Raw genomic sequence first — 27,289 nt, 5'->3', positions numbered from 1 at the left:
TCGAGAAAAGATAAACCGAATGGATTTACGTTGAATCATTTCTAGAGCATCAATGATTTTCTTATTGTGTGGGTCCCAAATAACATATGCGTATTCGAGGGCAGGTCTAATGATTGAATTGTAGGCCAACAGCTTGACGTATGGAGGGGCTTGTCGAAGTTTATATTTGAGGGAGCATAACTTACGGAAGGCGGATGCGCATATGTTAGATACGGGGTTATTCCAACTGAGATTCTTTGTTATGATTACGCCAAGGTACTTATATTCGCTGACTTCTTTGATTGGGTGAGATGATAGCGTGTATGGAATCGAGAAGTAATTTTTTTTCCTAGTTAGATTCATGTACACTGTTTTTTCGGAGTTTAGTTTCATACCCCATTGGTTGCACCACTCATCAACATTATTCATGCAATTATTTAGAAGCACCTGATCGTCTACGCTATCAATTTCCTTAAACATAACGCAATCGTCAGCGAATAGCCATATTTCGACAGGTTCAGGGATAACATTAACATTGTCATTAATATATATTAAAAATGCAAAGGTCCTAAAACACTTCCTTGAGGAACACCTGATGTAACCGGAAGTTTGGATGAGCAGTAATCGTTTATATTGAACTGTGTGCGATTAAATAAGTAAGCGGAAACCCAATCCACAATAAAGTTTGGAAGGCCAATATTTTTAAGTTTGAAAATGAGTTTAGCGGGAGGAACTAAATCAAAGGCTTTCTTGAAGTCCAAAAAAATAACATCAATTTGTCCGGATTTATCTAGAATAGTTGCGAAAGTATGTACGACTGCGGCCAATTGAGTAACAGTGGAGAAACCCTTCCTGAAAACATGTTGAAAAGAGGTTAATATATCCCTATTGTTTAGAAAGTCAGTGGTATAGTTGGCTATGATATGCTCAAGAATTTTGCAACAGGAAGAAGTGAGAGATATGGGACGATAATTTGAGACCAATGACTTATCCCCTGTTTTGAATACTGGCACGATTCGCGCTGTTTTCCAATCGCCGGGAATGCTAGACGAACGTAGGGGAGCATGGAAGATGATATTAAGATCTTGATAACAAGCTTGATGCCAAGATGCCAGTAACTGGCAACTACCTCGGCATATCGACGCAGAAGCGCATTTTGGATATTATCAGGGCCTGGTGAAGTTTTAGTCTTTAAATTGAGGAGCATAGACACCACGCCTGATAATGATACGATGTCGGAGTCAAGATGACATGACGTGGTATCGACGCATGCGCCATCGCAAGCCTTTGGGAAAACGCTCTGAAAGTAAACGTTAAAATGTCAAGCGATTCTTTGTGTATCCGTAACAAGGGTGTCGTTATGCATTATTTGATTAATATTATTAACGTTATGCATTATTTGATTTTTCCGTCACAAGTGGGCCAGAATTTTTCAGGGGCTGTACTGGATAAAGTTTAGCAGCGTATGTTGAAAATAGTTCTGCTTTGCACGTCTTACAGCTTGGTTGAATAGTGCCTGATTCGTTCGGATAATCCTGTGGGAGGCACCGCGCCGTCTTAACGTTTTAGTTTTCTTGTGCAAGACGTCGCGCGTTATCCATGGGTTATTTTTCATGTTTTTCGTTTTATTTGGCACAAACTTATCTATGCAGTACAAACATAACTGTTTAAATTTATCCCATAGCTCTGAAACATCAGAACCACCAAAACTGCTGAGGTTAAGATCAAGATAGTCTAAAATACTTTCATCTTCAGCACGAAAAAAGTTTTTAATAGTCATTGTTTCTATAGGAGAACTATTTCGTGCTTTTAGAGGGCATGAGAACTTCACTATGTAATGATCTGAAAGACTTGGTTCAACTGACACAGAAAAAGTTTCCATACATCGGCTTACAAAAACAAGATCCAATATTGAGGACGAACTGCCTTGAATACGAGTAGGTTGCTTAACCACTTGCTGCAGGTTCCTACACAACATTAAGTCTAGTACACTCTGAACATGCACGCTATGTTCATGAGAAGCAAAAGGATTGTTCCAATCAACACCAGGAAGGTTGAAAATCTCCACCAATAATTATTTTCTCCGGTGGGAAATTCGACATGTATTCGTATAGATCATGTAAGAAATGCAGGGGTGCATCGGGAGAACGGTACACTGCGAATAGTAATAAAGAAAAGCCCCAGCATGACAACACAAATGAAATGCTTTCATGCACAGCCTACTGTGTATAAGGGGTTTATACAGTAGGTCGTGCTTTCATGATTGTCGATTTGTCTCAGAAGAGTTGCTGGAATGTTATGTTTAACCAAGACGGCGACGCCGCCCCTGTTGTATTCCTACCCCGTCTAAAAATTTGGTACGAAGTTGGAAAGATGCTGTTGTCATTAATGTCATCACGGAGCCAAGTTTCCGTGATCGCGACGACATTAGGGCTGTATCCCAGAATGATATGACTTCATGCTGATCACTTTTATTCACAGCAGTGCGCGCGTTTATATTTAACAAACGCAGCTCTTCAGTACATTGTTTCCTGTCAATTTTTGCTGGAGGTTCTTTGACGGCTAAGCAATCCTACCCTAGAATTCGCGTCATCGCCCCATGCGTATAAGTCATTGTCTATGCGCAGTTTACTTATCATGCAGAAGAGTCACTTTCTTGCCCTGCTGCTTTTCTATTTTGACGCTTTGCCATAACAGCTTGCGTTTCCTTAGTGTGTCCGCTGAATCATCATTCTGAATGGAAATTTTTGTTCCCTTGAGCTTTCGCGCGTTTTTTTAGGACTTCCTGTTTTTCGTTGTAATTTTGAAAGAATGCAATCACTGGTCTTTTCTTTCCCGCCTTTCCAATGAGGTGTATTCTTGCGATAGAGCAGCATGTTACATTGAGTCTCTTACAAAAAAGATCTTCAATCACTTTTGCGCGAAGAGCTGTCTCATTTTCACCCCTGTCTTCTTGTATGCTGAAGATAACCAGATTCAGCACGCCAGTCTCGTGACAGCGAGCGCTCGCGACCATCGAGTGCGGTAATCGGTAGGCGAATGTTCAGTGCGATTTATACGGTCGATAAAACTACGAACATTACTTCGTGTAATTATCTAATGATTTGCTATCGCTGTCAGTGATTAGCATTATGGCCGAAACTGCAAATTTTATTACTTAGTCACAACGACCCAAGTACGCAACAAAAAAATATGCATTTGTATCCTCGACATCACACGGACGTACTGGCGCTGGGGTTTAAGGCGCCAAATGTAAAAAAAAAATGAAATTTAACTGGCCTTTCTTTTTCTTATAATAAACCTATTACCGTGGATTAACGAGTCTTTATAGAATACATATTTTTAAACAGTTTTAGAGTAGCTCTTCAGTGTTCCTTCAAGTCATTCCGTTTTCGTGGCCACTATATACAGTATAAAAAAATAAGCTTTGTACACGGCGCCCTCGCTACTTTGGGTTGGCTCACGCTTTCTAGCATGGGCTTCCTTCCTTCCATGAGTCCTCGACGTGTGTGACCCGCCGTGGTTGCTCAGTGGCTATGGTGTTGGGCTGCTGAGCACAAGGTCGCGGGATCGAATCCCGGCCACGGCGGCCGCATTCCGATGGGGGCGAAATGCGAGAACACCCGTGTGCTTAGATTTAGGTGCACGTTAAAGAACCCCAGGTGTTCAAAATCTCCGGAGTCCTCCACTACGGCGTGCCTCATAATCAGAAAGTGGTTTTGGCACGTAAAACCCCAAATATTATTATTATCGACGTGTGTGAAGCACCAGATTTAAACAGGTCAGTCATTGCTGTTGTATTGCTGTACGTATGGTGCTTACTTCACGCGCTATTTACACCGTCACTAATTCTAACCGCTATTTTCGTCTCTTGCAGGAAGGGACCGTCCCACTCAGGTTCGGCTCGATGTACCTCACAGTCCCGACCGTCAGAGTAAGCATAGCGTCTGATTGCCTTTTTCCGTCTTCACGCATTCGCGTAACGCTTAACACCTTAAAAGATCTGAACGACCGCAGTTCCGAAGGCGTAACGCTTAACACCTTAAAGGATCTGAACGACCGCAGTTCCGAAGGCGTAACGCTTAACAACTTAAAGGATCTGAACGACCGCAGTTCGTCACGATCGACTGGCGCATTTTGGCTTACGGGGAGCGCACCTCCTCGTGGGTATTTCGCCACTTTCTGGGTGGCTTGTGATGAAACGAGGCCCCTATGGCCTCCGAGATCACATGGGCGCCCCGATCGCACAGGCCACGAGAGGCCAATATTGTTTTTCCTTTCACAACATAGATGACAGTAGCCCTTCTATTGTCCGCGTAACGGCCATAACATCGTCGGTAAAGGGAAGTACATTGCAGTCCCAAGAAAGCAGTGATCTCGATGATGTAGTGGGTGTGACTTCGATCGTTCGAACTGCCGCGCTTTGAGCGCTGTCATACGGCTGGTATAGTAGTCTGCACTAGTCTGCATAACATCCGCGAAGAAGTAGCATATATAATACAGGTAATCTTTTCCACGAAGTTAAAAGGACCGAATGGCGTGGTTCATATAAGTTCATAATAAGGGGCGTCCGAATATTCGGAACTTTCGTATAACCAATCTAATATCGTCCTATTCGATTCGAATCGAATAGTCACTATTTGAAAGCACAAATATTTTTCGAATATTATAAGCCGTTGACTTACACAATCAAGCATAAATTGAAGCGAAAAATGTGTGTTTCATCCTATCCTCCGTGGACATAATTGAAGAGGTTATATAAAAGTACATAGACTCCTTGGACGTAACGTACTAGAGCAGGCTGTGTCGCTCAGTCAATTTTTCGGCTAAATACGATCATCCGCAGTAAAGTATTTATACAAGACAATGGGCATTGTTCGATGTTATTTACAGATGCAGCACCTGCGTCCTCTGATCGGATTAAATCAGAATACGTTTAATTGCAGCACATATTTACAATAATGGCAACATCCGGGACAATTCAAGAAAACTAGAGAAAAAGTACCTTTTCTTTCACTCTGCCGTCATGTAAAGGGAAAGATACATTATAATATAAACTTAAATAAATATATAAATATAAATAATATAAATAAATATAAATAAACTATAATATAAATAAAATAGTGCATGACCACGTATTTTCCGAAGAGCCTTGAGATTGAGAACAATCTGCTTAGTTGTTCCTAATGCTCCGTTTCTGTTTTTAATGAAGGATGCTTTATAATGTGCAGCATAATCACACGAAATTTCTATTGTTGGGAACATCAAGTTGTTAAAATGTTTTGATAGTAAAAGTGAGAAGGCTGAACATTATATTCGCAAACTATTCAAAAAGTATTTTACATTTGATTCGATTCTGTAATAGACTGCTGCATGCTATTCGAGCACTCCTAGTTATTAAACAACAATCCTGTGCGACACAACGTTGCCAGGAAAAAGAAACAAAACGTTAAAAAAACGAAGCACTCTGAAATTTTAATTCTAAATGAATAAACTGAAGAAAAAAATAACCTCCCCGTCGGGGAATCGAACCCCGGTCTCCCGCGTGACAGGCGGGGATACTGACCACTATACTAACGAGGAGCGGTGTCGACGAGCGTGTTAGATTGTGTTCTAAACGTCTCCAACGTCGCGTAGAAAACTCTTTAGTAGCGGCCGATAAACGTGCCTTTTTTTTTTTACTATGGCAGCTGTGTGTTGTACGGCGTCTTCACGCAACGTCTGCCTTCAACTTTATGAGTGTTACCTGGAGGAGATGCCTTCCGCATGGCATCTCCTCCAGGTAACACTCATAAAGTTGAAGACAGACGTTGCGCGAAGACGGCGCACAGTACACAACTGCCATAGTAAAAAAAAAAAACGCATGTGTATCGGCCGCTACTAAAGTTTTTTCTACGCGACGTTGGAGGCTTTTAGAACACAATCTAACACGCTCGTGAACACCGCTCCTCGTTAGTATAGTGGTCAGTATCCCCGCCTGTCACGCGGGAGACCGGGGTTCGATTCCCCGGCGGGGAGGTTTTTTTTTTTTCTTCAGTTTATTCATTTAGAATTAAAATTTCAGAGTGCTTCGTTTATTAACGTTTTAGCTTTCAGGCAGGCCGCGTGCGATTTGCTCGTTTGTTGCTGCTAAGGGGACGCACGTGGTCAGTCCTATCAACGCTTACTTTCTCTCGCGAGTGAGGGAGCCACCTTGGCCTGCTATCTGCGCTTTTGGCTCGGTACGTACAGATAATTCAACAAAAACAGCGCCTTTTGACATCTCTTTAACGCGCCGTAGAAAAAAACTGGCTGTGGCTTAGCTAAGGTTAAGCCCAGAAAGCGAAGCATACTAGCCTTTATTTTAAGAGGAAGCTTTAGCTCGGGCCCAACTCCGACGCGGCCTATTCAAATACATGTAAAACGCAAAAACGTTTTTATGAGATAACCCCTGGACCGATTTTGATTAAATTTGTTGCATTTGAGAGAAAAAGTTAAATTCTAGTGACTGTTGGAAGCGGAATTTTGATTTAGGGCTTGAATTTTTTAAAAACGATTTTCAAATATTTGACCGTTTGAAAAAAATAGAAGCACGAAGTTTACAAATTCATAGATAAGCATAAAGAATTGATATCGTGGTTCTGTAAACGGCATTCATTAGATCATTCAAAGCGGAGAAATTCAATATGTCATTTTACATCTTACGTGAATTTGTTACGTTGGTTACAATGGTTTTGCAAAAGTTGTATTTCCCTATGATTTAATTTTTTTATATTCATGTGTAACATATCAATTTTGTCCGCTTTGGATGTACTACAAGATGCAATTCACAGAATTGTATTATCAATTTTAGTGGTTGAGTTACAGAGTTGTAAACTTGATACTTTCGTTTTTTGAAAATTTTCGATTTTCGCCAATTTTTAATGAAAAATTGACGACCTAACTCGAAAATTCGAAACCAACAGTCACTAGATTTTAAGTTTTTCTTTTAAATGCAACAAACCTCGTCAAATTTGGTGCAGTGGTTGCCCAAAAAAACGAATTCTCCTTTTACATGTATTTAGATAGGAGCACTCGAGCTAAAGCTTCCTCTTAACGCGACAGCGTTAAGGAGCTCGTGTCGCAGAAAAGCCGGTGTCGTCGGCGTCGGCTCAGGCGTACGGCGCTTGCTCAGGCGCACATTTCGTTGTCGCGCCGAACGCTGCGTTGCTCGACGCTCACCGCGTCCGATGCGGGGCGCGTAGTCGCTGCGCCGTAGCAAAGCCACCTAGAAACAGTCTCTGTAGCACGCCGCAACCTTCTCTTCTCATTCCAACGAGCAGCTCTGTCTCCAGGAGGCATCTCACCTCGTGAGTGTCTAGAAGAGGCAAGCGCAACTGCTTATATACCGCCGCGACGCCGCGAGCGACGGCGCTAGTTGGAGCCCCGTTTCTCCTCTGTCGTGACGTCACAGTGTCACGTGGTCAGCCTTGAAGGCAACGCCGCGAGCGACGGCGCGAGTTGGAGCGCCGTTTCTCCTCTGTCGTGATGTCACGGTGTCACGTGGTATTGAAGGCGACACCGCCGCGCCTGAGGAGCTGGGTTGAGCTCTAGTAATATGCTTCGCATAAAAGCCGAAGTACTCAATACATTACCGGAAGCGACTTTTTTTTTCTTTCTATCGTGATAGACGCACATACTCGTAAGGAAAATTATTATGGTGATGGAGAAGAACGAGGGAGCTATCTTACGAAAATTTCGTACGGCTTGAATGACATTTAAATCGAGCAACGCATATTTACGTTCGAGGAGGTTTTAAAGAAGACCCGGCCTCTTCGATGCGCGCTACTCGCCGCCTTGAAAAGGACGATAACGACCGCCATCAAGGTCGCACGCAATGTCGCAATGTAACCTCTGATTTGCCCATGCTATTTGAGGAGGAACGCGGTTTTCGGAGCAAAGCTCAGAATTCGGCAGTCGCAGCGACGTCACCCCGAAATGCGGGAAACGAAGCGATCAGAGGCGCCAAATTTGAACGCGTACGTCACGTTAAAGCTTTTTGTGCGCAAACAAACAGGGACGAAGAATAGGGGCAACATAATTCTTCGTCCCTGTTTGTTTGCGCACAAAAAGTTTTAAGATTAATCTGTTCCAACTAGGCCGACTCGCAGTTATGCTTACGTCACTTCCTCTGCAGCTTATCCAGCAATGACATGTGGTCAGTGTGTGCCATACTACGGAGGTTAGGCGTGGCGCATCCAACGCTGTATAAGACAATTAAAGCGACACACGCAAACACATACAAAGAAAAAGAATAACTTGCTCGTGGCGTTGTGCGTCTGACTCTTTTGTCCACTTATTATTACTAGGAGCATGTGTCCTTTTGTCTGGCTTCCTGCATTTATCGCAACTGCAATTATTGCCCTAGAATCTGAATCTAAGCCCGCCGTTACGATTGGCGTGAAGCACCCAGTGCTAATAGGATTATGGAAAAACCATGGCTAATCGCAAAGCGTAGTGTAGATCCCAAATTCCTATGGGTGTCTCAGGTGGTTCCCGGTCTGGCTGGCGCCTCGCAGTAATTACGAGCCCTGTGTCGAAGCGCAGTATGGGGAAGGGGGGTTTCTGCGAACTGTGCGAGTCAAAGGAAGGCCCTCCTTCCTCCAGCAATGCACTATACTCCAGCCCAACGCGAGACCCACGGATAAGCACGTGTAACATCCCCTAGCACAGAGGGAGCAGCCGCCAATCACCGACCGGACTCAATGCACACCATGTGACGTTCATCATTATCATCATCAGCGGCAGCAGCAACAGCCTACTTTATGCCCACTGCAGGACCAAGGCCTCTCCCTGCGATCTCCAATTACCCCTGTCCTGCGCCAACCGATTCCAACTAGCGCCCACGAATTTCCTAATTACCTAATCTTCTGCCGTCCTCGACTGCGTTTCCCTTCTCTTGGTACCCATTCTGCAACCCATGTGACGTTGGCGTGAGCGAAATCCCGCTTACTATTTTAGTGGGCCTTTTTATTGTATTCTTTCTTTTCTTGGTGCTGAGCCGTGCTCCCTCAAGGGCTGCAGAAGATAGCGCTAACCTTTCCTTTTCACACCGAACCACCTCTCTCAAATCGTTACTATGGAATAAACGGTGCAAGTTCCGCACTACAAATCGTCTCGCCCCTGCTTGGTCGCGATGGTCTCCCGGACGCCTGCGGCCTGCCCACAACGCCACGCTGCCCAACGCCGATCGAGGTTCAGGTTACCGGCGTTTCAAGAACGTCTCTCCCGCCGCCTCCTTTCGCAGGTGATGTTCGTGTTCACCAAAGAGGACGGGCAGTACGGCGCGCTCAAGTGGGCCGCGGAGAAGATGCACTACGCGTGCAGCCTGAGTACGACGGCCGAGGAGGCCATCGAGAGTTTCTTCAGCGAGCGCCCGCACCTGGTGTTCATCGACGCGCGGGGCAAGGGCGGCATGGACCCCACCGCTCTGTGCAGGTCCGGCGCCTTACGTTGCCGCGCACGACCCTTGTGGGGCGCCTGCATAAAAGCGACCACCGCGTGCTGCACTGGCGCTACGGTGGCTTAGTCGGGCGACGCCATTTTTCGGCCGCCATTGCGATGGATAGACACGGACACAACGCGTAGTAGCCGGCCGCCTGCCCCGCCGCGTGCTTGTATGCGTAGTGCTGTGTCATTGTGGAGAACTACGCGCCAAAACAACGATATCATTATGAGGCATGCCCGTATTGGGAACTCCAATATAACTTCGACTACCTGGAGTTCTTTTGCGTACACCTGAATCTAAGTAGGCGGTCGCTTTTGCATTTCGCCTCCATTGAAATGCGCCCGCCGCGGTCAGGACCGAACCCACGACCTCGGCGAAGCAACGCCATAGCCACTGGGCTATCACGTTGAAACCCAACATGGTAGCCCACGTTGGGTTCCTCGAGCTTACCTTCGCTGAAATTCGACAGTCCGGTCTAATGCTATGTGTCGCCATGTAAGCAGCGTGTCCTTGTGGGCAGTTTCGGTCGCATGAGTTACACATTTATATGCGCAACGTTCGATACGGTGTTCAGTGCAACGACTTCACGGATGAACTCTGTCATGCGTGGCCATACTGACCGTTCGTTCGCATTTCACACTATTTGGAACAGTTAAAAGGAAGCTTTAGCTCGGGCGCTCCTGTCTAAATACATGGGAACGACGAAATTGGTTCTCTAGGCAGCCACTGCAGCGGTTTTGATAAAATGTGTTGCATTAAAAAAGATTGCGTCTGTGTGAAGCGGATTATTGATTAAAGCTGTCAATTTTCTTTAAAGAACGCTGAAAATTGCAAGATTGAAAAAAGAACTCAAGTATAAAGTTTACAACTCTGGAGCTTAGCAATGAAAATAAACGATATAACCATTTTGCAAAGTGCTCCTAATAATACATGTAAAGAGGACAAATTGATGTATTATATACACACCGCTATGAAACATAACACTTATCTGTGGGTAGGACTCACGTAAAAGCCTTGTAAACATTCTAGCAATTTAACCTGAGCTGTAAATTTATAAATCAAGTTTGCCTGCTCTAGATGCTCTAACGGATGTAGTTTACAGAATGGCGATATCGGTTCTTGATGCATAGCTACAGATCTGCACCAATCTTAGGCAATTTTTCTAAAGAATTCAAGGTTTTAATTCAAGATTCTTCGTCTAGAGTCTACAATTTAGCTTAATTCTCTCTTAAGTGCAACAAATTTCATTCAAATCGCCGAGCTAAAGCTTCCTCTGAAGTGCAGCCGCTTCACCTGTCCATAGCTCAATATAGTGTGTGCGTGTGCGTGCGTGTTTTACTTCGAGCACTTAACAAAAGAAGCTTACACATCATTTGCAAGAGACATTTAAGTAATGCATTCACTGATTAAGCTAATTACGTTAGTTAACTTCTTAGTTACAGACTTCACGGTACATGTCCATATTGGAAAGTTGATGGGAATTGTCGTCAAAGTCTAGTTCCATGCTTCAACATTTCAAAACGGCCTTGTAAACTGGAATAATTTACCTTAAATTATTTGTTGAACTTACCTGACTAAGCACGCGGCACTGTGCAACTTTCTTGTGACGTAGCAGGGTGACATAGAATGAAGCGACCGTGGCACTTCCCTCTTCCGGCGATCTTATTGGCGCTGCGGGCAACTCCCAACCGGATGCACGTATAGGCACTTCAGCAGCAGAGGCGAGATGGACCGCTTTATCGCGTCGTAAAGCCCAGCTTTATTTTTCGACACCCTGTGACGTCACAGGAGAGTTGCACCGGGAGCTGCGGTTCGCAGTGTTGCGTGGATAATCAGGCAAATTCAACACATAATTCGAGGCCCATTATTTCGTTTAACATGGCCGTATTATAATTTTGAAACTTGTAACTATAGACATTTATGACAATCCTGAAGAGATGTCGAACGGCAGTAGCTGCGACAAGCAAATCCGCTCGTACGGCCAATACTCAAACGTTTGCAAGGCCACACATCGGCAGTCAGGTGACCGTGCGGGATCGCAACCGGTAGAACAAAATACCGCAGCACGCGGTGCTTGTTGGTTTACGTCCTGCTTTCTTTCTCGTCGTTTGCTATGACGTAAGACTTGATAAAGAAGTTGTAGATCCTGCAGTAAAGGTTTCTCCTCGTCGCCGCTTTCACTTCGTAGTATCCAACAAGGCGTTCGTCGTGTAGGTCACGAGAACGCATTAGTCGCGAGAAATTTACGATTTAAATTTTCGCAGTTGGCTAGCCTCGTAGAATGACTCTACGACGTACCATTTTGCTATGAAGCACAGCACTGCATCCGTGCAGCTCTCTCGATCAATGGCCAGCAACATTGTTTTCAAATGCTATAGTTGGTTAAACCAGTCATAGATTTCATCTTTTAACACCAACCTTCCTTCGTTCCGCAAAAGTGAATTAATGTACGACCTTTAATATCGTAGCTGTGCGTGGCATTTGTCACATACGGAAGCAGCGCGTATGCAAGTATATTTAGGTTTGCAAACGTCTTCCTATTGAACGAACGCAAGGCTGGATTGTTTTTTTATCGTCTCCCAGACAGTTCTAGTCACCCCTGTTTTATGCCAGCCGAACCCATGTTATGCTTGATTATTTTATACTCTCGCCACCCCGTCTAATCATTCTGGCTTAGGTACCTGCTGTAATTTTGCATGGTCCGCGTGCTTTTGTCCCTTTATGACAGGACTATGCGAGGCAACAGAGGCAGCCAGTTCTCGTGCATCGTCGCTGTTGTCAAGAGAGGGTGAGTGAATTGACAGATTGCGCTCGGTGACTGCTGCACGAGCGACCGCCCTGCAACGTTTCCCGCTTGTTCGAAATCGATACGAAACGTAAGTTGTAAGTTTTCACTTATCGGTAATTCAGCAAACGAATTACAAATTATTTGTCATAATAAACCACTTTTGCTCAATTACCGATTTTTTTTTTTTGAACCCATGTACTCTTCTAGGCCAGGAATAAATGTGAAGAAGCTGTTTTATTATTAATTTTTTATGTGAAATGCTGTTCGGGCTTTCTGGTGTTTATCGTCCCCTAGATGGAGCTAGTGCTAGCCTGCGTCGCCTATAGCGTGTTGAAGAGCACCAAGAAGAAAAACATTAAGGGTGACATGTAGTTTTCTTTCTGCAATTTCAGGGTAGCTTACTTCTGACTTCATCGTTCTACCTGTGCATTGGTTCGGTATTTTGGCCCTTGTTGCGCAAACATCACCACCATGTTATGCATTGCTGCCTCATAACCACGGTGAAATGCACTGAACGAGTACACGCGTGAATCCGTCAAGTTTTCTACAATTACATATTTTATGCTTGACTGGAAAAGGTGGTGTTGCAGACATAAGCACGTGATCGCTCATCTCTGTTCTTTACTTTGCAGGCTGGCCGAGAAAGAAGACGCAGCTATCGTACCACTGCTCAAATACGGTTTCAGCAGGGTAATTTATCCTGATTGCACATGTGTTTAAAAGAAAATTTGACATCTTGCCCTAACGCCCTTTTAATTAGCGCGCACACGTGTGTGGCATGCTCCTGCGCCCGCAAACACGTATCCATCATTAAGCCGGTCCTGCTGCTTCTGCAAGAAACCGTTGCACACCCATATTATAAAAAATTGGAGGCCGCTTAAGCTTCGCCTTCAAGAGTGGAACGCGATAGCGTTATCGCATCCCGTTCGCACCGCCTACTCAAACGCGCTACGCCAGCCAAACGTCGCGATCGGCAGAGATAGCCGGGCCCCGACGCGCGATGAAGGCGGACGCGGTCATGGGGCGAGTGGCGCGCCACGTGTGGGGGCAGCGCCGTACATAGCGAGCAGGGGGTCTTCTGTGTTCGCCGCAAGATGGCTCTGCGTGTGCGCAGAGCGCAGAAGAAATTTAGCGGAAACGTACTTCGCTACTCGTGAAACTGCGACTTCTGTAAGTTACATGGTCATAATTACCCATATACACCGCAGCATAACTTTTTATGGCGCGTTTCTAAGGCAACACCGCATTCGCTAGAGGCGATTTTGTCCCGTTTTGAAGGAACGAACTCGTGTATGAGTGGTAGCGTCTCCGTCTCACACACCGGAGACCCTGGTTCGATTCCCACCAGCCCATCTTGCAAGATGTTTTTCATTTATGAAGTGCCTTCTGGTATTTATCGCTCACGGCCAACGCCGCTGCCGCCGACGACACCGGTTGTTCCGAGACACGAGCTCCTTAACGCTGTCGCGTTAAAAGCTACACTGGAAGCACAGCGCTCAAAGGACGATCCACAAAAACTAGACAGGACAAGCGCTAACTTTCAAGGTGAAAGTTAGCGCTTGTCAAGTCCTTGTGGATCGTCCTTTGCGCGCTATGCTTCCAGTGTAACTATGTTTTATTAACCAGCCCAAGCCTATACTCTCCTTATAAAAAGCTATAGTTATATGAAATGCTGTCAGGCTATGACAAGGTATAATAGTAAAAAATTAAAAACAGGCTGGTGATATGCGTTATACGTGTCGATGGGTCTGATTGAGCGACAATCCTGATGGGCTGCTAAGCACGAGGTGGCGGGATTAAATATCGGCCACGGCGGCCGCATTTCGGCGGGGGCGAAATGTGAAAACACCCGTGTGCTTAGAGTTGGGTGGACGTCAAAGCACCCCTCCCCTGGTGGTTCAAAGTATTACGGAGTCCTCCACTACGGCGTATCTTAGAATCAAATCGTGGTTTGGGCACATTAAACCCCACAATATAATTTTTTTAGAGACAATCCAGATAGCATATACCAATATTTACGCAGATTATATTTCTGTGTAGGAAAACAATCCTTACAGATATTTAAACCTCACTTCTATTTAGGAAACTATATGACAGTTTGATAAAATTCCTTCGTATATGAATTGAACAAGTGAGCTCGAGACCCCGTTTTCGACTACGGAGACAAATATTCTTGTATACTCGCTATCGCATACTGCGCGAGGACGTCAGCAGAATTTTACTTTATATATGTTTAGGAAGAAGTGCCTGAAGTTTATTTTTGGACGACTTTAGCAGCGACAGCTGCTTTCTTTTTCACAGTATAGTCTGATAATTCCTTACGGCTGCAGTGGCTCACAGAAACCAGCTCCCACGGCGTGTGCCTGAACGAGATGATACAAATCGAGCACAACGACCTCGTCAACCTGCAGAAGCTAGCGGCGTCCGAGGCGCTGTTCTCGGCACTGCACTTCACCCGAGATGGCGTTTTCGTCACCGGACCTTCGCACGAGATACAGGTGGGCCTGCCTTACGTACGGCTTGTCCTTATACCACCCCCCTTGCATGTTCCGATGGTTGCAAAACGAGTGAGTTAAATACTATAGCTGCCGCAGGCGTGAGCAAAGTGCCGGACATCGTTATACGACCATCGGACGCCCATAAAGATGGTGAAGAAGGAATGCAAACACCACGGAGGAAGGAAACTAAGGAGAGGCCCTACCCCCTCCGCGCGCTAGGAGAAAAGTGTGGCGGAAATGACGTATAGGTTCTCAATTTTTTTGCTGCTTTTTTATTTATTTTTTTGCTGCACGGCCACGCCTTTTGGGCCACAATGGCGGCGTTGTTCTGATTTTTTGAGCACTCGCACGTGTTGCTCTGGTAGCTTTCGTGCCGTGGCAAAGGCGCTGTGTGGGCGGGTTTGCGTTAGTCACCGTGTCTTGTTGCGCTGTGTTACCTGCACCGCGCTCTGGCGGATGTTGCGCGAGCGCACGCGCTCCGCGCGCGAAACCACGCGCAGCGCGGCGTGGTTTCGCGAAAGATGTAAACAAGAGAGGAGGGTGGCACAAAAGGCGGAGCATCGCCATGAGCAACGCCAACTTGCGGCTTCACTTTTGCTTCACAGAGAGTGACGTCAGGGCCTCTCCTTAGTTTCCTTCCTCCGTGGCAAACACCAATCTGGGTAAAATCGGCTGCCCACGTACTAGACCATCCGTCATCTTCGTATTATCGTCGTCTTTATTAAACCCTCAACTGCTGTGTCAAATTGCAAAAAAAGAAAGTTCTCTCAAATTTTTTCTAGATATGCGTATCTTGCGCCAATTTTATCTCAAAATTGTGACACCAGGAATGCCTATTGCATTTTCTACTGGTAGGTTTTCTACTGGTGGCTGGTAGGGAAAAGAAAACGTAGCAAGAGTTACTGTGTGCTGTTTATCAGTCAAAATTACAAGAGACTGCACATATACACATTTGCTAAAATTGCGTGAAGTTCACGACCAGTTAACTCGTCGTCAGCACCAGAGGATGTTCGTTGTGATGAGTTACCTTGTTATCGGCAGTTGAGTTACCCTAGTTAAGGGGTTAAATGGTACACGCGAGCGCGGGGCAGATAAGCACCGTCGGCCACACGTCGCCCGGCATCGCGGCGACATGAAAATGTAGTGGTCAGTGCCGTTCCTCCTGCCTATATGCACACCTTCTTGCACATTTCCTTTTTTCTATGTTGTTACGTTGTCGTAGCGGTGAAGACCGTGGCACAAGTGGCGAGTCACGAAGGTCTCTCTTTATCGGGCGGACTTGTGCCCACAAACCGAGTTACACTCAGACACAATGATAGTGGCGAGCGCAGCGTAGATCGTCGAAATCTGATTTGTGGATCAAGCGTGTCGGCAATTTTACATGACTCGTCAAAGATTCCACCATTTTTGCTGATGCTTGAGCGCGTTCTACCCGCCGTGGTTGCTCAGTGGCTATGGTGTTGGGCTGCTGAGCACGAGGTCACAGGATCGAATCCCGGCCACGGCGGCCGCATTTCGATGGGGGCGAAATGCGAAAACACCCGTGTGCTTAGATTTAGGTGCGTTAAAGAACCCCAGGTGGTCAAAATTTCCGGAGTCCTCCACTACGGCGTGCCTCATAATCAGAAAGTGGTTTTGGCATGTAAAAACCCAAATATTATTATTATTATTATGAGCGCGTTCTAGAATGCACACCACAAATAGTGTCGCGCACGAAATCTGATTAGGCAAAGTTCGGCGACAACATGTAGACAACAGATAAAATCTGCGACAACGTTCGAGAAAGTTCCGACACAAGAATGCGGGTCTTGCGCTGAGCGACAACTTCGCAACATTTGTTAATCCGTGATAAACGGTCACCGGAAAAAAAAACGTACACGTGTCAATATTGATATATTATTCGCGAGCGGAGAAGAACGGAGAATCCGATGCAGGGCGATCAAGCTACTTGTGGTGGCGTAGTCAGGGGTTGGCACCGGGCACGTACACCCGCTCTCCCCCCCTCCTGCCCGATAAATAAATATGTCTTTGTTAGTATCGGGACTGCCCAGTTCCCTCCTCCGCGTGCCCAATCAAGTGTGTGCACTACCCTCCATCCCCCGAAAGATTTCTGGCTGCGCCACTAGCTGCTTGTCATACTAGGGTATTTGTACTCTTCATACCCACCGTTTACTGCGATTGCTCCCATAGCTGCGTTATATGCATTACGCCCATATGAAACTCGAACGAAACTGGCGTTATTCGCTATAGCGAGGAACGTAAAAAAGGAGGAGAGAGAGAGAAAAAACATCGATTCGGACCATCGAGGTGGTTGCTCGTGAGGTCGAGTGGGTGGGCTCCTCATTCCAGGACTCCACTGGCCGATGGGACCGCGCAACACGTGACCGACGATTCTGTTTGCAACAAGCTCACGTGCTCCCTGTTATAGAGTTTAGTACATTACAAGTAACCAGTGGCAGAGCGGAACCAACCTTTGGGCTAATTTTAGGGCGATAAAATTACCCCTGAATGGACACCCGCAGGCTGTCGTCTGCACTAGCGAGCCTTAGACAGCAGGCGACAGTACTATCAGCATACCTTTGTATCGTCGTCAGTATAAACTGAAACGCGAGCAGGAAAGATCATCACATACATTACGTGCTTATGCATGAAAATGCGACATATAATCACTCTGGGGCCGATTTTTAAGCATGGAGTTAGCGCCAACCGTTCGTTTTGGAGTCTGGACTATAGGCCGCTGTTACAGATTGGGGTGAACCTGGATATACGGGATGCGTTCGCAGCTGAAATACTCCGCGATTTTTTGTCTTATCGTTGCGATGCGCCGCTTCATCATGCCGGCTCGTCAAAGCTTTGCTTTTGCAGATTCCCACAGTGCGTGAAATCATAATGATTTTTTTTTTAGTTCGCACATAGGACAGCTCACGTATAACGAATAGGCTTATATGTAGTTCCATGTGTATACCCTTACTTATTTTATTCGGGTGGCCGGCTCTGTTCTCCACGGAATTTCGCAATGAAACAACAGTAACTATAAATATGTCTAGTGCAACAAGTATACGCCTTCAAAATTCCCCTTTTTTTTTTTTAAAGCTAAGCTTTCCTATGAGATATTTTGCGCTGCGTCACGAATTGACAGACCGTAGTGAGTAAACACTCTTAAACACACCGTGCCTCGTTGTACTATGCCTCGTTCATAGATATACACTCGCTGAAGCCCCCCGTGTCTGTGCGCAGTTCGTGAACCACGCGGCCGAGCGGCTGGTGGGCTACGCGGCGGAAGAGCTGCTGGGCGAGAACGCCCGAAATCTGCACCGCATCGAATCCCTGAAGGCAGAAGTGGCCGAGTACATCGGCGCCGAGCTTCACAAGGGCCACGAGTGGCAGGGCACGCTATTCCAGCGCCGCAAGTCCGGCGAATACGTTCCCGTCTTGACCAAGATCGCGCCCGTCGACGTCACCGGTCCAGGGTATTCAATGTAGTGGCGCTTGGTTCTTCCACCTAGTTGGAAGTCAAACAGGGGTTCGAACTCACTTACGTGATTCCCTTATGATTTCGTTGCCGCGCCTTCATGACCTCACGTTAAGCAGTCTGTCTCTTTTGTTCGCTTGACCCTGTCGTGGATAACACTGAGTCAAACCTTTCTTCCCCCGGTGTCGTGTACGTGCAGGAAGTTGGACCACGTTGTGTACATCAAGGAGAGCCCTTTCCTCATGGAAAGGCCCTTCTCTCCTGACATTGGTGAGCTTTGCTGTATGTAGCCTTAATATATATGGAACAAGGCACCACTCGTCACTTATAGGGCAACATGTTTTTTATTTGGGTCTTTCTTTACATTTGACGTTTTGTTCGTTTCGTACTTGACAGAATATAGTAAGGGTGGAGGAATGATGAATCATTCAGATATTTTGCAACCTTATCGAGGTTTGTTAAATGATGTGTGTATCATCGCACGAGTGTACTGTCGTCGTTTATATTGAATGGCCCATATTCGAATTAACCGAACGAATGGCGAAATTTCTTGCTAATATGCTAATTATTTGCATTAGGAAAGACATATTATTCGCCACATGCCGTTGTAGCGTTACCATAACGCTTTCTGTCCAACCAGTGCATTTACGCCCTGGTATATTTTTCTTTCCTTTTTACTTCCCTGTCACTGTTTACATCGCATAACTCGTTTCGTCTGAAGCTGCGTTGGAACATCATGCGCTCTTTCTTGTCTCTTAATATCTTGAACTTTGACACGTCTACTAAGGGATGTGAGTTCTTCAAGTACGTCGATGATGTCTGCACCAAAGGTCGCTTCAATCTCCTATAGCTGTTATCGCTGTTTCTACGCTTACCGCTTCTCTCCTAAAAGCAGCTGCAGCAGACGCGTATCAGGTCACGGCACGTACCCTGTCTTCGCATAATACGTCAGTATGGTAATCGCCATTGCTTACAATGACGACGCGGTGTGTGTATGTAGGACTATTGTTGAATAAATGCAACGTTGATTCTTTATTACGCTGTGTGCATCTCCCACCCACACACAGCCGGCTCCAACAAGCGACAGGCGTACGCTGCCAAGTACCACGCGGTGACGATCGAAGGTCCCATAACAAAGGTACGCCTCCGAATGCCGCGCCAGATATAAAAATGGCTCGAAATGGCATGAACCGCCACCAAAGTTGGCCGCTGACTTTAAACCTAACACGAACTCCGCGGCTACCGCAATGTCACGTGATACTGTTGCCACGCAGTCAAATATGCAAAGCAATTTCAATGCGAACTGCTTATCGGAAGTGAACGTTTGGTTTGGGCTAGTTGGCTCATTTGGTAAACATGGGCAGGACAGGGCAGTGCACAAGAAACACGGACAAAAAGGTGACTGAACAGCGGTTGACATCAAAGAAAGACAAGGCCTTCTTGGGCGCATTAGTGTGCTACGTGGTTTATTGTTTAGGCTGCAATAACCTCGGGATCGGCCCATATTTCTCGGTGAGTAAAGCCACACTTAATAGTTTGTAACATAAGAGTTACATCAGCACCAATAAATAGGTCTGCCAAAGCCGCATTGGGCTTGAAGCGCAAAGCGGACAGGCAAGGTTTATAAAACTGCAGTATCACGGGCACCACAGAATAAACAGGAGCGTTTTTTGCAGGAATATGTAAGAGAAAAACGACCTAACAGCAATGAGGAGGGAAATAAAAGAAAAACAAACCACGTAACTTATGCGAAAATGTAGTGTGAGGTAACACTTACATTATAAAGCAACCAAATAGTCATCTTGCGGTCATATAGTACTAAACGACCATCGATTTTTTTCGTGCTCAGAACGAGCAATAACATTTGAAGGTCAAACAAGAAAAAGGAAGAGAAGAAAATTGGGAAAAAAACGGAATAGGAAAGAAGATATGATATCAGCATTGTACTACGCCAAAATAAAACCCAAACTAAGGTTACTCTCTTCAGCTAGGGTCTATTCTTGCACGTCAGCACCAGTACATTGAAGTGGCCATAATAGTGGGTTGTTCTCTTAAGGCTCACATACCAGACAGTTATGTATTATTGGAATGAACCTGGAAGAAAAGACCACTTCTGATTGCGGTTTTAGGTGAGCGTAGTTTGAACGAGCGCATCTAGGTTAATATTCGTCCATGTCATTATGCGCTGCCTTGCTTTTATCTATCGGACGAACATGCACCCAGGAAAACAAAAAACTTGGCAGAGGCAATAATGTTGCCACGATAATCGCATCGAATGCATGCTTTTGTGCGATCCAAGGCCTGTAAAAACATCACTCAAGTTAAATCCCTGTAAGAGAAGTTGCCAGCCAACTGCTCAATGGCAAAAGAACTTAAAAAAGGAAAAGCCTTGTGAATTCGGCTAGAAAAGTTTAATTCACATAAGTATGTTCTTCCTTGGTAATATCGTTTAGTCACTGGCTGGCAATCTTTGCTTATGTTTGACCGGCATCCGTTATTACAAACTATTTGAAAGCGTACGACGCGTTTGGTGAATACGGGCCCACAATCACAGACAATTTCACAACTTGCAGGAGACTGATGTCCTCCAATCACCGTTCACTTCAACCCCCCCCCCCCCCTCAAGAAAGGAAAGGCAGCACACCTTTGCCACCGCTGCGTTGTTCTTAACGTTACTTTAAATGTAAACTTCACTGGAACTTTTAGTATACGCTGTATCGCACATCAGTGTCATTCGCTTTTCTAAAGCGCATTCTCTCTTTTCATTTTTTAATACTATATATACATACTAGGAACAACTTCTGTGGCCCAAGCAGGAGGTGCCTTCAGTCGTACAAAAGAGAACAAGAACAAAAGACAACCGAACATTCAAAACAAAAGCAGAAAGTAAATAACACATACTTGGACGGTATATTCACCAGCTGCAAAAGTGACGCTGCAGTTGTGCGGAAAATCATCAGTATCAAAGATGATTTCAGGTTATTCATTCTACTCGGATAAAGTTTTGGGAAGGAAACTGTACCAAGATGCGTTGTCCTGGCGAAAATTGGCCCATAAGGAAAGATAAGGCTTAGACCAGAGTTTCCAGCGGTCGCCCATCCTTTGACCCGCTGATCGGTCGTCCAGGGAAGTTCAAGCAACGCTATACCTTCCTATCGTAGTCAGTACTTCGCCCTACGGGCGATTAAAGCTAAATATTGCACTGTAGATGTCGTGCTAACTGAGCAAACGAAATAATTTCGTATGGACTTTATACTGCGCAGGACTGGTAAACAGTAGTCGAACAAGGAATGTCGCTGGAGCAAACCTTTTGACACGAAACTTGTCTTGACGTTGGCTCCTGCGATATTCCTTCTTCGAACACTGTTGATCGCTTCAATCCCCTTTAGATTACTTTGTCAGAATTGCGTCACTTATCATGTGCCAATAAGAAACGTGATGCTGGTATTTAGGTTATGAGGAAGGGAAGCCACTTTCCAAGAACTGCGAGCCTGGCAAATAATTTGATTTATCCGCTGCTCTTCAGTTCAAGTCAATGGCTTTTTATGCCCAACTAACCTGTCCACAGGTCATCAACATGCTGGCGGCGACGAAAGAGAACAGCCAAAACTCCGTGGGCCAGTCGCTGGACCGCGTCATCGACATCCTGCGCTCTACCGACCTGTACAACCCGCAGTTAGGCGCCTCCCTGGCAAAGGCCGAGGACCAGATGACATCAGACCTTGTCGCGGGACTCTGTTCTGTACGTTAACATTTCGTTAATTTTGAGTTCCATTCACGCAAGTCTCGACCTCACTATTAGATGTGGAATCTCTATTGCTGCAACAGGCAACGTAAGGAGCACGTTGTGTTTTGTAACGACGTGACGCTACGCAATGACGCACTTCAGAGAGGCTCGTATGATTGCCGTCCTTCAGTTCTAAACGAGATGACTGTGCGACGCGCTGACTCAGTTTTTGTTGTGCTGTTAAGCCAGAGGTAGTAAGGTCGATTACCTATCGTGATAGTAGAGCTAACATAGGAATGTAACGAAAAAGTGTTCTCTATGGGTGCACGTTCACTTATCCTAAATGGCTAAAACTCATCCGGCGCTCACCGCTGTGGTGTCCGTGTCAGCCGAAGCGTTGTTGTTGCCGAATCATTGACACGCTGTAAGAATGAGCCGATGCAATGTCGCCTATTCTGGGAATTCAAATAGAAATAAAATGCATATATATATATATATATATATATATATATATATATATATATATTCGATGGTTGGTATTGAACCCACATAACAGAAGCTTGATGCTCTGTGTTGCGGTACTCTCTCCATACACATATACATATTGTCACGGGGTAGTGACGGTGAAGAAAGCAAGAATACGGTGGACTACAAAACTAGCTTTTATTGGGCGAACCTGTGCCCGCAAAAACAGGCTACACTTATAGCACAACGATAGCGGCGAACACGGTCGGCGATCGTCGGAAATCTGATCAGCGGGTCAAGCGCGTCGGCTTTTATACAGGAATCATCGAATGTTCCAGATTAAACGTTGGGACCCGCATGCCTTCTAAAATGTTCTACACCATTCGTGTCAAGCGATGAAATCAGATAACACAACGTTCGGCGACAACAGACAGCGGATAGAAGCATCGACAACTTTCCAGAAACTTCGGATACATGCAGGCGCGTCCCGCGCTGTGCGATAACATTTGTTAAAACTTGTCGCCCGATAAAGACAAGTACACGTGTCAATATATATGTAGAGAGAACTTACATTTCCGACGCCAATTCCAGTACCAGCGTGTTGTTCTGGCCTCAGTTTGCGCCTGCGCAGTCGATAGCGATTACATAGATAACATCCAAACAGCATGAAAAGCTTCGCTTTAAAGAAGATACGTTGTCACTGATCACCTGAATTGTACCTCGAATAGAACCAGTACGAGTCCTTCGAGGAAAAAGTTAGTCTCGCCCGAAGTGCCAATCATGGGAAGCGGTGCCAATTGGTTTAGCTTGGACTTTTTCGTTTGCGGCTTCTAGTATGGTTCAACCGCAGGGATGTTCGCTCCGCAGTTTAGGAATTCCTAATGGGGTCTAACCAAATGCCGAGTTCTATTCGTATTATTTCCTCTCTCTGTATGGCTTTTCAATTATTAACTAATAATTTTCCTGCGATTATTGTTTTCATTTTAAGATACTCTTTCACCCTTCAGCAGTACTTACTAAATAGAAGTGCTAAAAGTTTATTTTTGGTTGCAATTTGTAATGATTCAACCATATAATGGCGGATACCCCATCTTGGGCATGAGACACGAATTGGGTAAATGCGATACCAACGATTCCTCGAAAATGTTCAGGCAGAGGCGGACGCAACATATTGGTGCGACGCAAAACACAAGGCAAGTGCTGCTGGGTAGAAGGAACAGCGCCCTGTCAGCTGCTAAGCGTATCTTGCACGCGGCAAATTATTAAAAATGTCCTATTTCGTCTAGTGAGGGAAGATTCTCCAGACTAATCGCTAGAGTATGGGGCTTCTGTGCTAGAGGTTCTCTGTTCGAGTGCTGCCGTTGGACAACCTTGTTTATTATATATATATATATATATATATATATATATATATATATATATATATATATATATATATATATATATATATATATATATATATATATATATATATATATATATATATATATATATGAAACGATTATAGAACATATAAACACTGTGCAGATCCGCAACGTGAAAGTGCTTTTATGAAAGAACGATTGGCCGTTCACCTCGGCAGTACATAGCAATGTACTAGCTGAACTGTCCCTCCTGAGAAACGCGCACGCTTTTTCCTTGTAACTCATTATACTAAACTAGGCGGACGGGACAACTTTTTTTTTTCCTTTCGTAAGTCATGTTATTGGCTATAGCGCCTTGGTGCTCGTCTCGTTGGCTGTCACAACTGGTCGACGCTCGTTCTCACAAAGAGTTTTGGTCAACGAGAAGCAAAGTGGCGACCTCATGTTAGGAAAATGCAGTGCGCAATGACGGCACAGTTATTGGTGATAACGCGCGCTCATTGGCAGTTTTGAAGTATACCCTTCTGCCGAAGACCGCCAGCCGAGTCTTATTGGCTCCCCCATGGTCCAATCAAAGGCCACGGTACTCGATTTTGTACAGAAACTTGGTGCGCAGCAGTGTGTCCGGAGAACAGCGGGTCCGGCAGTTCTGACGCACAGCGCGACGACGCTTTATTGCTTCTCGCTCGCAGACGGGCCAAAGACCGACGGGTGTCCGGCGACTTTCTCACGAGACCGCGCTGATGAAAGGTATTGTGCTGCTGCTGTGTCCATGTATAGGACAAGACCGGCGCGCAACAGTCACGTAGCCGGACCAAGTCCTTAGGCGTGGGGTCTGCGTCCCGCTTGGTGGATGCAGTGAACGTGGTGAAAGCGACGACGGCGCACGCTTGTCTCCCGGCCAGCCTCGGCGCCGCGCCCTCCAAGATCGAGGAGCTGCTCGAGAACGACGTCAAGTGGGACTTCGACATCATCGAGCTGGAATCCCACACGGCGCGCCGGTGAGTGCACGCGTTTCGTGTCCTGGACGTCTGCGTGAGAACCTTGAGGTTTTTGGCAACGAAACGAATGCGCATTGGTCCACTGAGTTTTCATCGTTCTTGATGAACGCGCGTTTTTTTTTCTTTGCATGTTCTCTTTGTGTTTTTGGACATAGTATAAATATATGATCATAATCAGTTTGCGCACGTGATTTTTGGTCGAACCCCCGTTGTGGGCATGCGCCATATAGTATGAAAATCACCATGATCGACACGTAGTAGTTGACCATCTGAAAGAGCTAGTTGATGTTGGCATAAGAGAACAATTTATGATAACTCAAAGGGAAGTTCATTACTTTTCGAAGCGAGATCAGGATGCCTTAGAACACGCACTTATAAAGCGAGATATAAGAAGGAAGAAGAAACATGTGCTTGCTGCGGTAACGCTAAGGAAACTATGGAGCATGTTTTGTTAAAATGTGAAGACGTCTGCCCAGCGGTCGATTTAGGCACCACTGGCCTCCTTGAAGCCCTTGGGTTCAACAAGAGCAGTGGAAAAGTAAACATGTCCGCAATAGGGATTAGTAAGAGGCGGTTGGAGGACTGGTGGAAGAAAAGTAGGGAAACGACAAAAAAAACAGAGACGTACAAAAGCAAAGTTCGCAATAGGGGATCAGCAAATTTGGTTGTGGGAGTTCATAGTGTTTTTTTTTATTGTTTAACCTAGGTAGGACATTAGGCAGTACAATAGCAAGAGCTTGGTGGCGCAACCCACCGCCCCGTTCCAAAGGCGACGCTCATAACCTTCATCCATCCATAACCGCGAGTCTCGTTGCAGTACGCGGATCTTACATGATGTGTTTCGGCGGCGGTAACACGCTACGCCACTACATTGTTTGAATGCTTATCGCATTATTGGCGACAGTCATCGTGAAATTGGTTCAGTCGGAATTATTTTTTTTTTTCAGGAAGAGAAACACAAGCAAGAGAGATAATTATTGTTTGGGGGCAAGTCGCACTCCAAATGTTGTAAACGTTTTTTAGAGAACCTGTTGTCATCGTGCTTCAGAAAAGGACGGCATGACGCAACTGAGACAGTTTTCGTAGTTCGCCAAGAATAATAGCAATATGTGGCCGAATTTAGTAACGACTCGCTCCCGTCGATTATAATATACATTTCTTGTCCCCTGCGCCGCCGAGTGGTCGATCTCGGCGATATAGCGGTACCGTGCCAACCAATGCCGAAAAGAAAGACGAAACGTATCCTGCAAAATCTGCAATATTTAGCGTAAGAGCGAATTCCAACAAATGCTAATGCTGGAATCTCGACACCATAACAGCGCAGGCGGCCGAGCGATGGTAGAGACCATTTACGAGCGAAATGCATGTATCCACAGAAAATTCCATCCGCCATAAGTCTCATGAACAAATGCCACATAACCATGATGTCGTACATGGAGCGAAAATAGCCGGCCAATTGCAAAGAGCGCTTATGAAGGAGAAGCACCGCGAATCCGGCCCCTGGGCCAGATAAGCATGTGAATGGACTTCTGTGGGGTTCTACGCAGGCCGCTCACCTGGCTGGGCCTGTCAATATTCGCCAAGTTCAGCGTGCACACCAGTCTGGAGTGCGACGACACCATCATCAGCAACTGGTTGCAGCTCATCGAGTCGCACTACCAGGACAACCCGTACCACAACTCGACGCACGCGGCAGACGTTATGCAAGCCACGGCGTACTTCATGCTCAGACTGAGAAACAAGGTATGACGTATGACCTGCTTTGCGTGCTTCAACGCGAATTCAGGTACTAGCGAAAGGTCACTGCACTTGTCAATGGGGAAAAAAAAACAAAAGGATGGAACGTAAGATCTCGCACAAGTGTGCGAAGAGCCACTGCGCTGTGCCGAGAACGAAGTCGCCGGTTTTCTTGGATGAGCAGGGCGGATCATAGATGTGCCCACATGGTGCCTGCACTATCGTTGGCTTCAGTTTTACTGTCGCTGTTCTCAAACGACGTTCATCGGTAGCTGCAAAAACATGCTGCATAGGATTGCTTATGGTCTCAGCGGGCAACCAATTTCAGTGCTCGACAGCATCTTCCATACACCTGAATAACGTAACCCTATGAATATTATAAGCGTTTGGCTTCTTCAAATAGAGTGAAAAAACATTATAAATAAAGATATCCAGCTCTCTTCAACACATTGCGAATGAAGTGCAGGGACGATGGCCTGAGGGTGCATTCGCTATTGTTATTTATTTCTTCGTACTGAGCAGGTTTATTACAGGAGTAGGGTTTTGAAAATAGAATACACATAAATAACAATAATTGACACCAGCAAGAATACAGTTAGCTTAAGTCCAAACAAAAAAGAAGGAAGAGAAGGCATGCACAATGCATATTGCTAGTGTAAGTGTACTAGTTCGCATAATACAAACAAACAACTTTCTAAATTTTAAACAGTGAGCACAATACAATAATGAAAAAACATATACAAGAATAGGGTAAACATAAATACGAAACGCTTACAAGCTCATCAGTACGTA

At 45.5% G+C, this 27,289-nt stretch overlaps 1 protein-coding gene and 2 non-coding genes across 3 annotated transcripts in view; 2 read left to right on the top strand and 1 right to left on the bottom strand.

The window, feature by feature from the left end:
• LOC139054605 (high affinity cAMP-specific and IBMX-insensitive 3',5'-cyclic phosphodiesterase 8B-like) overlaps positions 1-27,289 on the top strand; it is a 36,688-nt gene that overhangs the window by 2,002 nt on the left and 7,397 nt on the right. The window contains exons 3-14 of the mRNA XM_070531844.1: positions 3,857-3,913; positions 9,245-9,435; positions 12,174-12,233; positions 12,866-12,923; positions 14,564-14,731; positions 17,969-18,201; positions 18,403-18,473; positions 19,271-19,341; positions 21,772-21,945; positions 24,452-24,509; positions 24,619-24,760; positions 26,308-26,503. Of these exons, the coding sequence (XP_070387945.1) occupies positions 3,857-3,913; positions 9,245-9,435; positions 12,174-12,233; positions 12,866-12,923; positions 14,564-14,731; positions 17,969-18,201; positions 18,403-18,473; positions 19,271-19,341; positions 21,772-21,945; positions 24,452-24,509; positions 24,619-24,760; positions 26,308-26,503 (1,479 nt within the window). The remainder of the gene's footprint in view (positions 1-3,856; positions 3,914-9,244; positions 9,436-12,173; positions 12,234-12,865; positions 12,924-14,563; positions 14,732-17,968; positions 18,202-18,402; positions 18,474-19,270; positions 19,342-21,771; positions 21,946-24,451; positions 24,510-24,618; positions 24,761-26,307; positions 26,504-27,289) is intronic.
• Positions 5,491-5,562, bottom strand: TRNAD-GUC (transfer RNA aspartic acid (anticodon GUC)). Its single transcript has one exon. It is a non-coding gene; the product is annotated as a tRNA-Asp (tRNA).
• TRNAD-GUC (transfer RNA aspartic acid (anticodon GUC)) lies at positions 5,926-5,997 on the top strand. The gene has a single exon. It is a non-coding gene; the product is annotated as a tRNA-Asp (tRNA).

Source organism: Dermacentor albipictus, chromosome 1, assembly GCF_038994185.2.
Source record: "Dermacentor albipictus isolate Rhodes 1998 colony chromosome 1, USDA_Dalb.pri_finalv2, whole genome shotgun sequence".
Lineage (NCBI taxonomy): Eukaryota > Metazoa > Arthropoda > Arachnida > Ixodida > Ixodidae > Dermacentor > Dermacentor albipictus.
The sequence above is the reverse complement of the archived record's forward strand: the minus strand, read 5'-3'. Positions and strand labels throughout refer to the sequence as shown.